General features: G+C 44.1%; 1 protein-coding gene across 19 annotated transcripts in view; it reads right to left on the bottom strand.

The window, feature by feature from the left end:
- Nucleotides 1–17,091, bottom strand: part of LOC146870056 (retinoblastoma-binding protein 5) — a 529,113-nt gene that overhangs the window by 377,620 nt on the left and 134,402 nt on the right. For all 19 annotated transcript variants that reach the window (XR_014968878.1, XR_014968866.1, XR_014968858.1 and 16 more), the window contains 2 exons: nt 13,103–13,275; nt 7,975–8,115 (listed from right to left, as the gene is read on the bottom strand). Coding sequence is in view for 16 of the 19 variants with exons in the window: in XM_085626372.1 (XP_085482498.1) it covers nt 7,975–8,115; nt 13,103–13,275 (314 nt within the window). In the remaining 3 variants the exon portion in view is untranslated. The remainder of the gene's footprint in view (nt 1–7,974; nt 8,116–13,102; nt 13,276–17,091) is intronic.

The following is a 17,091-nucleotide window of genomic DNA, read 5'->3' as shown; positions in this document are numbered from 1 at the left end:
ATGTGGGCACGCCAACCCCCCCCAGCACAATAAGAGTCTTTCTGCCTCCCCTGGGTGCAGTTGGGGGCAGTAGCCCCCAAAATACCCTCTGGGGGGGCAGAAAGCCCACTAAGCGCCAGGGTTTTTTTTTTTTACGATGAATTTAGGGTTAGGGGCTGCCCAAGATGGGCATGCCAATGCCCCCACCCCCTCCTAAAAAAGATTCCACAGCCTTTCTGCCCCCCTAGTAGGCAGATGGGGGCAGTAGCCCCTGATCTGCCCCCAGGGGGTTGGGAGGGGGAGGGGGGGGGGGGGGGTGCAGAAAGTCCACTAGGTGCCAGCTTTTCTATTAGCAAGGGTGGGGGCTTCCCAGAAAGGGCATCCCAATGCTCCCCCCCCCCAAAAGAATAGCCACAGTCTTTCTGCCCCAGATTTCCCCCCTCCCCATGGCGGCAGAAAGCCCACTAGCAATGACTTTTTTTCAGGATGTGCCTACCTGCAGATTTTGAACCCTAGCTCTGCCGGCACCAAGGGAAACCTAGCAAACTTATACATTTTTGAAAACTAAACACCCAGGGGAATCCAGGATGGGGTGACTTGTCTGGCTCTCACCAGGTTCTGTTACCCGGAATCCCTTGCAAACCTCACAATTTGTCCAAAAAAACACATTTTCCTCACATTTCTGTGGTGGAAAGTTCTGGAATCTGCGTGGATCCCAAAAATTCCACCCACCCCGCATTCCCCAAAGTCTTCCGAGAAAAATGGTACCTCTCCACAGTACAATTTGGGCCATTTCCTGTTGCAGCCACTATGCCTACCCACACAAGTGAGGTACCAGTTTTATCGGGAGACCTGGGGGAATGCTGGGTGGTAGGAAATTTGTGTCAGCCCGGTGATCCTACAACTTCCCCACACAGGAATGTGAGAAAGAAATAGATTTTTTCAACAAAATGTGAGGTTTGCAGGGGATTCTGGGTAGGGAAATGTTGGGGCACCCACGCAAGCCATACCTTGCTGGTCTCCCCCGGGTGTCTAGTTTTCAGAAATGTGTGGGTTTGGTAGGTTTTTCTAAATGGCCGCGAGCCCGAGGCCAAAAACCCAGGTGACCCCCCATGCAAAACCAGGTTGTTTTGTGAAAGCTCATTTTGATGTCTCCTCAATACGTTTTGGGCCGTTGCCTGACGCGGATACTTGACCCACCCACACAAGTGAGGTATCGGGAGACCTGGGGAAATGCTGTGTAGAAGGAAATTTGTCGATCAACGTAGATTCCAGAACTTTCCCACACAGAAATATGAGAAAAAAAGTGATTTTTTCAGCTAAATTTGAGGTTTGCAGGGGATTCTGGGTGGGGAAATGTTGGGGGACCCACGCAAGCCACACCTTGCTGGACTCCCACAGGTGTCTAGTTTTCAGAAATGTGTGGGTTTGGTAGGTTTCACTAGATGGCCGCCGAGCCCGGGGCCAAAACCTCATGGGACCCTCCTTGCAAACCCAGGTTGTTTTGTGATAGGTAATTTTGATGTCGCCTCAATAGGTTTTGGGCCCTTGCCTGTTGCGGGTACTTGACCCACCCACACATGTGAGGTACCATTTTTCTTGGAAGACTTTGGGGAATGCGGGGTGGGTGGAATTTTGTGGATCCACACACATTCCAGAACTTTTCACCACAAATATGTGAGGACATTTTTTTGTTTTGTTGTTTTGTTTTTTTTTACAAATATTGAGGTTTGCAAGGGATTCTGGGTAACAGAACCTGGTGAGAGCCAGACAAGTCACCCCATCCTGGATTCCCCTGGGTGTCTAGTTTTCAAAAATGTATAGGTTTGCTAGGTTTCCCTTGGTGCCGGCAGAGCTAGGGTTCAAAATTTACAGCTAGGCACTTTGCAAAACAAGCATTTACAATGCAATGGTCTCGGCATTGGTAAAGTTAGAGCTATTGGCATTGCTCATGACATTATTTTTGTTTATGTTTTTGTTTGTAAATAACAATGCCGTTTCTTTAAATGTTTTAAAATGTCAATAGCTTAATCACTCTCAAATGCGAGACCTATTGCATTTGCACCCACACACAGAGCCACCTACACACACACTGATTAAGCTATTGACATTGTAAATAACAATGCCGTTTCTTTACATGTTTTAAAAACAAAAACAAACAAAAAAAATGTCATGAGCAATGCCAATAGCTCTAACTTTAACAATGACGAGACCGTTGCATTATAAATGCTTGTTCGCTAGCCGAGACCTAAAAACTAAATAAAACATGTTCCGCAAAGGAAAATACAAGCAGCCTTCATTTTGTGTTCAGGCAGTGTTCTTGAGTGTGTACAGTTTTTCCCTTTCAGATGGTTGTAAAATCTATGATGGGGTTTAGTGGATATGTCACCTGTAGGATTAAGAAGACCTGTGTTGTTATCCTGGCTGTCCTCACTTGACCGGATTGTGGGATCCTACGCATGACTAACCCATCCTGCTACTACGGTGGTGCTGTATTGAAATCACAACCCTTCCTGTTGCCCCGTGTGCAGAGCCTCTTCTGTGTTCCGGTCTTGGCACAGACATGCCTCTCATAATAAATCACTCATGCATACATCAGTGCTAGTGTGCTCCTCGAAGATGCATTCTCTCAATTATTTACATTTTCACCTACCACTTGCTCTGTGATTTATCCTGGGGGTGTATCCATCCCTCCATACGTGATTAACATAATTCCGAACGAGAACCCATTAGTCACATCACACTAAATCACCATTTCACCTTCCAAAATAAACACCCTCCCAGTCTGCAGGCAATAATAAAAGACAAGAAGGGCAGCCAGCAGTTGTAAACTGAAAGCAGTAGTAGAAGAAGTAAATGGGAAATCTCTCTCGATCATAAATGATAGCCACAGATGAAAATCTGCGAAGCAGGTATACGCAAAATCGGAGCATCTGAATGCTGAACGTTGTACCAAATACGTAATGGCTGCACCATAGCAATTGTGAGTGCACAACTGATACGAGGTACCTACTCTCGCTTCTATTTTACAATCAACCTTAGACCTCATTTTGAAACAATCTGGAAAATAGAATAGTAAACAAAAGTAATACTGTTCAGCTAACGACTATAAAAAACCTGCAGCCCCTTTTTAAGATTCAATACAAAACATTTAATAATTTCTCAGTAAAACACGCAAAACTGTGCACACCTTGAAATGCTTTTTAAACATGTTCACTTATATATGGTCATTATCACAAATCGACTTTAAAAAAAACATATTATTTGTTACATTTTATCTTCAATAGCGCCATTAAAGGATCGTTTGTTTACTTCACAACATTTTTTGCATGTACATTTTCAACCGATTTGTCCATGAAAGATCTGTTCATAGAAGCTGTATCTATGAGAACAGGAAGTTGAGATATATGTGCTTGCATTCATAAAGAACGTAGAATGTTAATCAGAGGCAAAATTTTCTTCACCAATTTATCGTGCACAAAATAGAAACTGATCCCAAAATTCATAAATAAACACACACCAAAAACTAAAGGAAACTGATGAGGCAATGTCAACAAAGTGTGCCTCAGCAAAGCGCACCTCGGCAGCCCTGTCACACAACCGGCTCAGAGATCTCCTCAGCAAAGCTTGCGTACACCCTTCGCCCCGCAGCTTTTGTTTTGCGATTAGGATTCTGACCTCACATAATGCGATCTATGACCGATGTCGGTACATCTGAAGGAAAGCCCGACCGTAGATCGGCGAGTTAGCCGAAGATTTGTCCCTGTGGCCCACTTGCAGGCCGCCTCCCTTTGCCGGATACTCTCGCGAGTTGCGAGAGAGCTGGAAGGCCTTGTGAGGTAGACTGCCGCCTCCCAGGTCCCCTCGACCGCTTACCGGGCCGCTGGTGCCTGCGGCCCCGCCGCCGGATGCCGCAACCTGTCCCTCTCCTGTGTTCTGCGGCCTCTATAACAAAAGCAGCTCCTCCGTCTTTCCAGCGGCCGCCATCTTCCTCCGACCGCTGCCACTGAGCGCGAGGGGGGCACCCTGGGTAACCAGAAAGACGGAGTGGTTCCGGCGTTTGAGGGCTAGACTGTGCTCTGGTTGAAAACCCCGGGAAGCTAAAAGAATCTCCGTGCCCCAGGGGCACCGATGACATACTAATTCCAAATAAGAATAAAAATATGATAGGAGTCTCCTTAAAAATGAAGCGTTATTTTTTTAACATGCGGAAGCGTTTGACAGTAGATCATTAGATTATATTACCGCCAGTGCTGGAATTGGGAAATACATTGTCTACGAAAACCTATTAATCGGCGGAATCATAAACAAGGCAGAGCAAAAGGCAAGCACACCACCGCCTTTCTCCGAGGCAGAGCAGAAATGCCTCGGAGAAAGGCAGCGTCGTTTTCGGATTCGGGGGCGTGTTTTGCTGTTGTCTCCTCCTTGAGACTTCTTGCAAAAAACACGCCCCCCGATCCGAAAAGGACAGGGCCTAATCTGAATGACTGACCTCTTCTCCAGTGGCTGGCCAGCATTCAAGAGGCCAGCCAATGGAGAACAGGGGAGAAGAGGGGCTGGTTCAAGCTCCTCTTCTCCAAGTCATTAAATCTCGGAGCGAGACTGCGCAAGCGCAGCCTTCGCAGCCGAGACCTAAAAAAGGTCCGTTTTCACTGTGAAAATGTGGTGTGTCCACGTTGCGTTTTGAGCCGTTTCCTGTCGCGGGCACTAGACTTACCCACACAAGTTAGGTACCATTTTTATCGGGAGACTTAGGGTAACACAGAATTGTAGAGCAACTGTTATTACCTATTGACTCTCAATGCATTTCAGCCTTCCAAATGAAAGACAATGTGTAAAAAAGAAGTCATTTTGAAAAATTACCTATAATTCTCATGCTAGTATGGGTACTCACAATTTCGGAAATGTGCAAATATCTACTGTTTCTAAACTCTACATTTTGTTCCAAATTCAGAAATGCATAGGTGTCTCTCATACCAATTTTTCCATGTATATGTTTTCCCAAATTAATTGCTATATACCCGGTACATAATAAAAAACCATTGCAAGACGCTGCTCAGTTATTGGCTCTGGGTTCGTCAGGTTCTAGGTGAACCTACAAGTCCTATATATCCCCACAACCAGAAAGGTACAGCGGATGTAATGGTATACTACTTTCAAAACAGCTGTCATAATTAGAAGAAGTTACAGGTGAAAACGTTGACACAAATGGCTGTTTTTTTCAACTAATTTTCAATTTTTCCTATATTCAACAGTTAGTTTCTATAAAGAAACCTTGAAGGATCTACACAAATGACCCCTTGCTGAATTCAGAATTTTGTCTACTTTTCTAAAATGGATAGCTTTCCAGGATCCATTATTGCTTTCATACCCATTTCTACCATTAACTGAAAGGAGGTTGAAAGCACAAAAAATAGCAAAAATAGACTATGTCCCAGAAAAATGCCAAAACTGTGTAAAATATTTTGGTTTTCTGATAAAAGTCTGCTTGTCCCTGAAAGCTGTGAAGACTGATTTCAGTACCACAACCCCTTTTTTGAGACCATATGCAAGGAAAAAAACAGACACTCATCTGTAGCCTTTTTTCCCCCATTTTTCCCCAAAAACCCAAAATGTAGCTGTATTTTGGCTAATCTTTGGGAATCCACAAACCCTGGGTACCTTTAGAATCCCCATGATGTTGGAAGAAAAGGATGAAAATTTGGCGTGGATACCTTATGTGGTCAAAAAGTTACGCGCAAACTACCCCAAATTACCAAAAAAAGGCTTAGCACGGGGTGGGAAGGCCTAGCAGTGAAGGGGTAAAACCGATTCAGAGGAGGATCTAGGTTTCAATGGCAGGGCTGTAGACGGAGTTGAAGGCTCAGATTCAGAGTCCATAGAAGTCCGTTTTTCCCTCATGAAACGAGCCTTGTGCAGATGCTTGGTGGGTCTTTGTAAAGGCTTTCTTGCTTCTATGAGGGGACTCATGGTGAGACCTTTCCCTCTTCTTTGAGGTCTGTGAGGAAGTAGAACACTCACGACTTTCCACCTCAGAAACGACGTCATTTATAGATTTCAGTTTCTGCAACCAAAGTAAAAGTCTTTTCTCACAGTCTGAGCATTTTAGTAGAAAAGTTCTGCATATTTTGCAGTCTCCCACCTTGTGGGATGGATGAAGGCAATAAATACAATAGTTATGTGGATTTTCAGAATCAAGCCTTTTCTTACCACAGATGGCACAAGGTCTAAAGAGTCCTTTCTTGGCAAGTTCTGACATACTGGAACAGTGAGAAATCTATTTGAAAATCACCACAGCTGAAGAACTGAGCAGAGCTCAGGGAGACACCATCACACACGACATGCTGTGAAAATCTGAGGGAAGATGCCTCTGCTGGGAGTGTTCAAAGGGTGCTGTCGCCTGATTGGTCATTGCTCAACTTTGGTCTTCTTTTAAAAAAGGACATATATAGGCTATTAAGCTGACTTTGCATTACCTACAGCCTATTATACCTATACATACTGCTTTATTATGGTACAGTGGGACTCCAACTTCGACGACAGGGAATGATTCAAACAAGTGAATCTATGAAAGATACCCCAATACTGAAGAACACAAGCAATATTAAGCTTCTTGCGGGCCTCCTGCTCACCAATATGTTCATAGAATTTGATACAGTTGACCGCACCATTATTGCTGATCGTATGACAATACCAGGTCTATTAGGCCAAGCCCTCAAATAAATCAGATCCTTTTGCACTGATTGCAGTCAGGCGGTCTCATCAAACCATGCTGTCCACCAAAACATGCATACTTTTTACTCTAAAGAAAAGATGACAAGACTTGGAGTTCCCCAGCGGCTTGGATCTCTCACCAATTCTATTTAAAGTTTATGTCCAGGTCATAAGGGAACTTTTTAAGAAGTTTCATTTTCAGGTATTGTCCTACAGAGGTGACACTCAACTGCTCCTGATTAAGGAAAACATCTCTTGGATAACATAATCGCCCCTCAAAGGAATTACATCTCTATGGTTATAAGGATGGACGGGTTCCAACTTCCTAAAACGAAATGGCAACAAAACCGAAATATTGATCCTTAGTGAAGATCACTTGGTTTGGTCTGACAACTTGTGGCCTGACTACACAGGAAACCAGTCTGTTCCTGCTACCAATGTGAGAAATCTGGGAGTATGTGTAGATCATGAGCGGTCGTTTGACGGTCACATTCATAAGTTCTGTTTTCAGCTATTTTATTCCCTGAAAAAGATGGTGCTATTTCTTCTTTCAGAGTTACATTCCTTTGCAGTTGGTTCCCTGATCATTTTTCAAATGGATTACTATAAAATATGTTCTCTAGGTCTCAGTCAGCTCAACACACTACAGAGAATCCAGATCATGATAGTATAGTTAGATGCATTTCAGAAAAAAAAATTTGATGACTTGCCTGATGCCTGCTGTATGATACACTGGCTTCCGTTAAAGCAATGCATCCACTTACAGTTCCTCTCTATCAATCACTGTGCCTCCTTCTCTTAGCTTAAAATTCCACAATACAAAAAAAAGAACAATGCAGATCAAACTCTGGAACATCCCCCGGTCAACCTAGATCCAACTTTGCTCTATTTCGCAAAAAGCTCAATACCTTCCTGTTTTGCTAACCTCGTCGGTCGCCATCTATTTCTGGGTGTGTTTTTTTTTGCCTCGATCTCCCTGTTCCTTTCTTAGTTGCAATATTTGGTTAGGCTACCGTCTACACTGTAGAAATAAATGACTAAATAAAGTAAAGCCTAGGGTGCTAAAAATGTCCCTCTTGCCTCCGAAAACAATTCCCTCCTTTTAAAGCCTCCCCCCTTTTATACATGATGCATTTCACACAGGCGCCTCTGCGAGCAACAAGAGAGCGGAGAAGCACATTCCATGTTGCACTGAATTCCAATTGTTGCACTGAATTTCAATTTCTATACACATAAGTCTACAAATAAACCTTTATGATGGTCTGTAACAAAGGCACTTACTGGTCTCTAGGATGAAACTGGACTTTTAAGATTGGAGAGGGGAATCGGAATCGCTGATCGCAGTCTCCAGACAGCACATCCCAGAGAGACACAATGTTATCTGTGGATGCACTGACTAATTTGTGACCATCACGACTCCAGCTGAAAGTGGAAAAAAAAACTTCTGCATATAATCTTTGGCAAACAATTTCTGAGAAGCTAAATAAAGCAGTAAAACAGGCTTTAGCTAAATTAATAGGCTTTACACACAGGACTTCAAAAGACCCAGGGAAAGAAAATGTATTCAAATGACTGACAAACCCGGCCTTGTAATTATGTTTCCTCTACTCTCAATAACAGCTTTTGAGTTTCAAGTCTCGCCTGTAAAATCATAACACCAGAAGCTCATACTCCCTGTGCTATGTTCTTAACAACAAAGTGTGTCAGATAATCACTGTATCTCATCGAGCCTTTCTTTTCCTAAATCAGAAGCTAACTCCAGCACCATTTTAATAACTGGATATTTACATTATTTATTTTCCTCTGCTTTATTGTTACCTACAAAAAGGCCGCTCTTCCATCCTGCCCATCTCTACCAAAGTGTTAAATATTTGTTTTATTCTGTCAGGCATTATTACATTGTGTATAAAGCTTTGCATGCAGTGAGGTATAAAATCAACAATGAATAGTCATTGTTTGTCTTTGATTTGTATAATCTTCTTTTGTCAATCTTAGTAATCAGGAGTGCATCAGGACACACAAAGGTGCCCACATTTATCTCATAACCTGTTTGCATCCTTAATGCATTAGGCACAACATTCACGTAACTTTACGCACTTCAGAAGTTCCACCATTTATGCTAACTGTACTTGCTCACATTTATTTTCACAGAAATTCTGAAGTAGCTAAATTTAAAAAAAAGAAAACTAAACAAAACAAATCTGCTTCAATTCCTATCCCTCGCTTTTACTCTCACTGCTGACCTCAACTTCCTTTGCTTCTCATATACCCATTCCTCCCTCTCTCTCCATTTCTGTTTTCATGTTTCATCATGGCACTTAATCCGTCCCAGTTTTTTAGGTCGAGCCTAGCGCTTGCGCTGCTCTAGGAGAGGACCTCTTGGAATCACTCCAGCTTTTCTGCAAACTCGTGCGTGTGTATTTCTATTTTCCACACATTGTATTGGCCTTTGCATGTGGCTTTCAAAAATGAAAACACGCAATTGGCCAAAGGCGGGTGCATCTCCCACCTTTTTCAGTAAATGTTTCCTCCCACAGCATCCAGCTTGCGTGAGCGAGCAGGGTCGCGCACGGTGCCATCTGTTTTGGATCATGTTACGGTCGCTTACACTTTCGCTGCCGCGCTTGTCTCAAATGCTTTTGTTCCCACCTTGCTGCAGTGTGTTTGGACAGTGTGCGCTACAATGATCCGCATGCCGTTGAAATGACTTTGGCATTTCTTACTTGGTAATTATCGGTCACTTTCCCCCCTATCAGTGTTTTTCGCAGTCTGAAGTCTGGTGCTCAGTCTGTTTTTTTGAGCACTCTGGAGTAGTGATCAGTCACTTCCACTGCTTGTGCCGCGTGCATGAATGATGTGACACTCTTTTACTCCTTTAAGCAATCTGTAGTGCTCACCAGTCACTTGTGCTCAGTTTCCTTTGTTCAGTCTGCAGTAATAAGCGGTCAGTCTCACTCCCTTCCATTCGCGGTCAATCTTACTCCGACCATAATCACTCCGCAGTAATAACCATCCAGTGTTCCCTGTACTTCATCTGGTCTGCGGCCATGATAGGTCAGTAGCGCTCTCCTCTGCCCATGCTCGGTAATGATGCTGTAGCTTTTACTCCTTTCCCTTCCGCATAAATTCTCGCATCTTCATCCTCTGAAATCACCTTTCCTCCCCCTTCGTGCTCCCTGCCACTCATATTTTCTATTTCTTAATAAGCCCAACAGTTCCCTGCTGGATCTAGAAACCACAGTGAAAGTTGTCGGTGGATACAGGGGGTCTAGTCAAATCAGGAAAGGACATTGCTTCTGAAAGGCCGACGGGGCCAGAAAATTGCAATATTTGTAGGTCCAGTTTGCTGTATAAGTGCCAGTGTTATTTAAATGCTGTGGTGAGTCCTGGAATCCACCGGCTCAAAAAAAGCACTGGCAGCTACAAAATCAAAGCACCATATTAAACACCGTAAAAAATAAGAATATCAAGATCTAAAAATAATAAGTATCTCAAAACCCCGAACTCTGACTTGCTCTGCCTCAGCAAGTCAGAGTTCGGGGTTTTGAGATACTTATTATTTTTAGATCTTGACATTCTTATTTTTTACGGTGTTTAATATGGTGCTTTGATTTTGTAACTGCCAGTGCTTTTTTTGAGCCGGTGGATTCCAGGACTCAACAGAGCATTTAAATAACAACACTGGCACACTTATACGGCAAACTGGACCTACAAATATTGCAATTTTCTGGTATAAAAGGTGAGACTAAGTGATTTGCCCAGGATCACAGGATGTTGGGGCAATGCCAAAACTCAAACTTTGTTCCCTAGCTCTGAAGTCGGCACCTTTCAGTGCTATGTTATAGTTTTCCCTAATGGCATTTGCCTCTCCTAATCTGTTACTTCTTCTATAGTAGTGCCTAATTTGAGATAGTGCTTTCCGGAACTCACCACAGCACTTAACTATAAACACTGGCACTTTTAGCATAAACTGGACCCAGCGTTTTTGGACTGCTTTTTATAAGCATTACTTAAGGACATATTACTTTATGGAACAAACACTTCTTTTATAAATACCACTTAAGGGCATAAGAATTTTTGGTAAAAACATGGAAATTAAGTGATTGGCCCAGGATCACAGGATGTTGATCCGACGCCAAGACTCGAATTTTGTTCCCCAGCTCTAAAGTCGGCATCTTTGCCTGTTACACGATAGCTTTCCCCAATGATATTTGCTTCTCCTAATCTGTTCCTTTCTTTTCATAGTAGTGCTAATTTGAGCCGGTGATTTCCTGCACTCCCCACCGCATTTAATTGTCAACACTGGCGCTTACAGTTCAAACTGGACCCAAAGGTTTTGGAGTGCTTTTTATAAGCACCATTTAAAGATATATTAAAACACATAACACGCACAAGTAAAAATCATTTCTGATATATTTTTTATGTATAAATTGCAATGTTGTTATTGTGCGCAATGTTTTACATGCTCTTTGGCTTTTATAACACGCACAAGTAAAACGCATTTCTAATATAGCTTTTATTTATAGACTGCGATGCGGTTATTGTGCCTGCCATTTAATATGCTTTTTGCATTTTGTAACCTACAATGCTTAATTTGAGCTGGTGGTTTCCGGGTCTCACCAAGGCACTTAATTATTAATACCAACGCTAATGGAGCAAACCTAACCTACGATACACTTCAGTCATATATAATGTATTTTTAGGGTATATATAAGGTGCCAGAAATGGTTTTAACACTTTTTTTATTATAACTTATAAACATGCTGCACAACATTCACAATACTATACAACACATATTAAAAACATTAACAAAGCCCATAGATCTGTCAAAACACTTAAAACGCCCCAAAGGCGAAACCTATTGGCTATGCCAATGCTTGTACTTCTATTCCTTTTAAAGCTTCCAACCTACTTCTCTCCCTATCTTCACTTCTGTCCCCTTCCAGCTTTGGCCGCGTTCCAATACTCTGTCCATTTGAACTTCAAATGATTAATAAGACCATTGTTTAGGATATGACCTCAATGCGGCATTAGCATTTAAGGCCTCCTCCAGCTTTCCCCATCCTTATTCCAGGACCCCCCAGGACTCTTATCACGCATTCAGACTGTTCTCTTTCTATGAATTTCCTTGAAACCTTTCAACATTTTCTAACTTGCATCCCTAGCCCTGCCTCTTAATCGTTCTTTTATCTTCACACTCTGCCCCACAATCATGCCCTACTCAGGGTTGGAGAACACATTGCTACTGGTGATCTACAAAACAGCAAAAATAAATAAGCAGCAGGGTCCACACGTAGATCACTTGTGCACCTAGCCATCAGGTTATTAAATCCCATTACTAATTGGACATGCTGGATTAACACATGGTGAGCTTCGAAACATCCGTTTCTACAAAATGCTACCAATGAAAAGGCCTTTGAACTCTTAACAATTTTGTGGATAAAAAAAAACATGGTCTCCCCATTTAACTATCTTTTATGAACAGTATATACATAGAACAATAGTTCTTAAGATAAAAAAAAAAGTCATCGGCAAAGCCCAAGAAGTCTCATATTTCAATACGTTTTACCGATGATGTGCAGCAACAGGGGAAAGAGAAAAAAAAGGCGCACTGACACCATGCATGTGCACGCCAGTAGAAGAATAACGTGATGTTTACTACAGAGGGCTTAGAGCCCGCCATTGCTTATCATTGGTTGGCTTCATATTCAATACCATTTCTTTCCGGCTTCACTTCCTCTTAGTGAAAAAAAATACGTGTCAGCCATTCAAAATGACGGTAAAGAGGGTATGCTACAAGGGAGGGGAAAATCACAAGAAGAGGTGGGCAAGCCATTGATAAAGAAGCTAGCAGTGAAGTCAACCAACTGTAAGCAACACGCAGTAAGTTATTCGTATGTCCACAATAGGTCTTTCACAACCAGACAGCTTGTGATGTCTGATAAGCTGGACCTAAAAGATAACAGAATTTGAAAAACTCAGTTCAATCTTTCAGGAAAATAAGTAAAAGTATGTTTTTCGTTACAAGTGCAAACTCCTACAGTTTTGCTACACTTGTAGGAAAACATTAAAAGAACCAAAATATAATTTTAAAAACTAGAGACTACAGACTCACGTTGATAATTTTCTAGACACCTGCTGTGTTTATTTCAGGTATGTGAAAGTGAAACTTACAACTTTTTTTTACGTGAAAATACTCGCCCATAGACCCTTCTTCGGTCGTTTCCCCCAATATTTCATTTTGTTGCAGCAGCCCCCTTGGTTCTTTAAAGATGTACTACTAAAAGAACATTTCACTATCTATCCAATCTCAACCTTGTGGAACCCATGCACTAAACATTTAAGTTTACTGGATGGTGACCGCTAAACTCACAGACTATGCGCAGACATCCAAGCACACAGTGCTTACCAGAGTGAGCAGACAGGGTGGATGTGTGCACTTATGATTTTAGCAATTCCACGAGTTAGAAAATCCCAGATGACAATGCGGCCATCATTGCACCCAACTGCCAGCAGGGTGCCCCACCGGTTAAAGGTGCACGTCAGGGCCATGCTGATACAATCCAGGGTGCCATCTGCCTCCTGAGGAAATAAGAAATCACAATTAGCACACATAGCAGGGATAGCCACGTTACACTAATCATCTGCTCAGTAGAGAACTGTGGCAGAAAATTACTTTTGTAACAAAGACTTCAACTGATCCTAAAAACTTACAGAATTCATATTCCCAATTATAACCGCATTGTCATGTTTTTTTTTTTAAGTCACACAAAACACAGACACCAATTATGTCATCAGCTCCGTAGTGCTTCATGTCAGGAACAGATATGGGAAACCGAATTCTACATATAGATTAAATTCCACAACTATTAACTGTTAATTGGGAGTAGGGCACTAGAGGGTTGCAGGGCAAGATGACCGCTCTGTAGAGCAGCTCCGCCGGCCGAGCCAACAATCCGCTCATGATCCTTGCCTTCCTGCCTATGGTGGACGCCCTGACTACAAGAAAAGAATAGCGGAGTGCTGTGGGCTGCTTCTATCGAGCTGAGCTGGTTGCTGCGTGGTCAGTCGGTCGAACAGGAGGTTGGTGATTCTTCAAGCCTGCGCTGACGACATGGTGGCCCGGGACGCGCTCGTCTGCGGCAGGCTCGGAGCGGTATCGGCTGCGGCTTGCGGACGGCAGAGGAGGATCACACTGCCCAGCTGGTGGTCGGACCGGGAGCGGCGGGGAACCAGGTGCTAGATATATCAGCGCCTGGGCTGGCTTTTGACCCCGGCCTAGGCAGCGCACCGGTTACGGGCTACCGGGGGCGGGGTAGACCAACCTGCCATTCACAAGGGAGTATCGGGGAGAGAGGGGGCTTTCAGTAATTTTTTTTAGCAATTCGAAATGTTTCACGGGGGGGAATTTAAAGCTGAGGATATGGCTTCCTCAAAATACGTGGCCTGGGCTTTTTTAATTTCGAGCTTGTAAATTTTGATAGCCTCCCTAGATTCCTTTTTCTTGTTCAGTGAGAAGTCCCTTCTCCAGACTCTCTCGTTTTTTTTACAGGTTTGTTTTAATTCTCGGAGTTTAGGGATATACCGGCCGTTCCGTTTGGCCCTTTGTGCAACTGCGTGGTTGTTTTAGGAAGGACTTAGTCTAATCCAGTTAATGAATCTAGCATTAGCCACCACTGGATCAGTGTGGTGGGGGGAGGGAGGCTAAGAATTTAGTATCTAGACTACTGGAGGCAATGGAGTGGGGGCAGTACCCAGAAACACCAGGGCAGGGAAATCAAAACTTCTGGCGGTTCTAAGGACATCGCCCCTGTAGGAAGCTGGCTCTCTATATGATGCACCAAAACAAGGAACACTGTGTAAAGAGTCCAGGCAACCATTATTGGTTTACAGAGGCACAAGTACAAAAACCAAATGCTCTCTTTTGTGGTAGTGTGAGCGAGCAGTTTAGGCTTAGCAGAGGAAAATGTTAAGTATTTATTGCAAAAACAGAGTCAGTAAACGAGACACATACTTAATAAAGAAATCCGACAAAGTTATAAAACACCGATTTTTATATGATTTGAGACACCAAGATCGTCGTAATCGGGTAAATACTAGCTATCAGTCAAAATAAAATACACTTATACTGTGGACTTCAAGCTGTAACGTTATCCTATCGGGAATAGACATATACTGCATAGGGTCATTTAGCAACAACTTACAGGACAGTAGGAAGCAAAGTACAAGGCAGCACCAACAGGTCACCTCAGGTGGTCCTGGAGAGTCCGGGTGCAGAGGTGCGTTTCATCGTTGGGTGCCTCATTCACTTCAATGGGAAACAGTCCTGTGGAAAAGAGGCTGTAAGCAGGGACTGGGGGGCTAGTCCGACTGAACCTAAAGGGGGACTCAGGTATTGAAGGTCTTGGGCACACAGGGACACCGCTAGTTCACTCGAACTTGGGCTGGGGTGGTTCATGTACAGTGGTGCTTTGGCTGCTCGGGTCGCGCTACTGAAGACTCTTGCGGTTCTCAGTCCCCGCAGACGAAGCAGAGCTCGAAAAATCATTTAATTTATACTAGATCTGCAGGTCTAGTAACCGACAAAATCTAATCAACCTAACTGAAATGAACTTGACCTCTGTCTTTGAAAGCAAGCAAATGTGACAAGTCAACAAGATTTAAAGGCATTTTTATGATGCCTTTAAATCTTGTTAACTTGTCACATTTCCTCTGCTTTCAGAGACAGAGGTCAACAGTCAGTTTGTTTTCCTACTGGCCAGAAAGGGCGAGCAGGAATTAAACATAGCTCGCCCCAATTAAATCTGGCTCGCAAATGCCAGCAGGCGAGTGGGTTTTTGGAGCCCTGTAGAGGCTGCAGATCGCAACTGGGGGAACAGTCTAACCAAACCCAAGGGTAGGCTCAGCTTTTGAGGGTTTCAGGACCTAGTTGGCACCGTCACCTCCCTCAGACTGAGGCTGTGGGGCTCGGTTGCAGGGGTGCTTCGAGGCGTCGGCTCACGGTAGTCAGAGACTCCCTCTGTGTCTTGGTGAATTAGGGGAAAAAGGGCAGCGGGGCCACTCTCGGTGCTAGCCTTGTGGATCCTGATGTCCCTCAATGGTAGGTCTGCCTTTGTACTGTTGGAGTCCAGAATGGACAACCAACAAACCTTGGATGCTGCAAGGGGTCTAGTACCCCGGCTATAGGAATACTCTGGGAGGGGTCAGCGTTTCTGGACTTCGGTGAAGTGGCAGGGCTGACCTCCTAAGCTTCAAACAATCTTCTCCTGGCTCATTGCTCCCTTGGTGGGCCCGATGGCCAACGGGACAGAGTACCGGACTTTGAGAGCGGTGTATGCAGATGCAGGGGAGCAGCTCTTCTGCACCAAGGAGATCTTTCCCGGCAGTTGAGGTACTGGGCAGTCTTCCAAGGGTTTTGGGGAAAATGCCCAGCTCTTTGCGAAGTCGGTCCCAGCGATGATCGAAGTGCAAACAGCTTGTCAGGGTTTCGTGCCAATCTTTAGTGCAGGTCTTTAGTTTTCACTCTCTTTGGTCCTTCTTCTTTCTTCCTCTGTTTCCAGTAGTCAAATAGGATTTGCTGGTGCCCAGAGGCCACCTAAATACTCAATTTACGGGTGTTACGAAGAGTGAGAGGTAATAGCCAAAGGGCTACTGACCCCTGGGGTCACTACACCCCCTAGATGACCACTTCCTGTGGGAAGTGGACATCACCCTCTCCCAGAGTTCCTCATTACACCACACACAAGATGGTGGAATCCTGTCTTTCAAGTTCACTTCAGGCTGCCCACCCTAGAGGGGGGTCCAGCCTGGCAGTGTAGCACGCCTTCTGACTATCTAATTTCCCACCTTTCCTGATGCCAAATGGGCCTCAGGGCAGGGGAGGCATCCTCCAGTAATAGGGGAAGCCAGGCTTGCATATCAAAGGCAGTGCGCTCTTTGAAGCTCCCTGCCTTGACATGCTATTTTACTAGCTTTCCTCCTTGCGCCACAGTGCTGGAACATGGCACTAGAAATCCCTCTGGTGCGGGCACTCTTTGTTTTCTGTGAAATGACGATCAGCTTGCACATCGCGCTGATGTCATTTCATAGAAAACGAAACTGAAATGAGCCGATCGGCTCATTTCAGTTTCACTTTCTACGTGCTCAGGGGGCTAACTCAACACCCGAGTATGTAGAAAGAAGCAAGAGGTATCATTGGAAAGGAGAGAATCTCCCCCTTCCAATGCTACCCCTCCCTTATGGATCCCCAAGCAGGTATCCACTCTCTGGGCACCAGGGAGGGGGGAGCGGCCCCTTGGGAAAGGGCTTTTGCTCCCCCCAATTGTATTTGGGCATTTTCAGTGTTTTTGCCCCCCCCCTGGGGGGCAGATGGGGACAGTAGACCCCAAACTGCCCCCC

Source organism: Triturus cristatus, chromosome 1_1 (genome assembly GCF_964204655.1).
Source record: "Triturus cristatus chromosome 1_1, aTriCri1.1, whole genome shotgun sequence".
Taxonomy (NCBI): domain Eukaryota; kingdom Metazoa; phylum Chordata; class Amphibia; order Caudata; family Salamandridae; genus Triturus; species Triturus cristatus.
The sequence above is the reverse complement of the archived record's forward strand: the minus strand, read 5'-3'. Positions and strand labels throughout refer to the sequence as shown.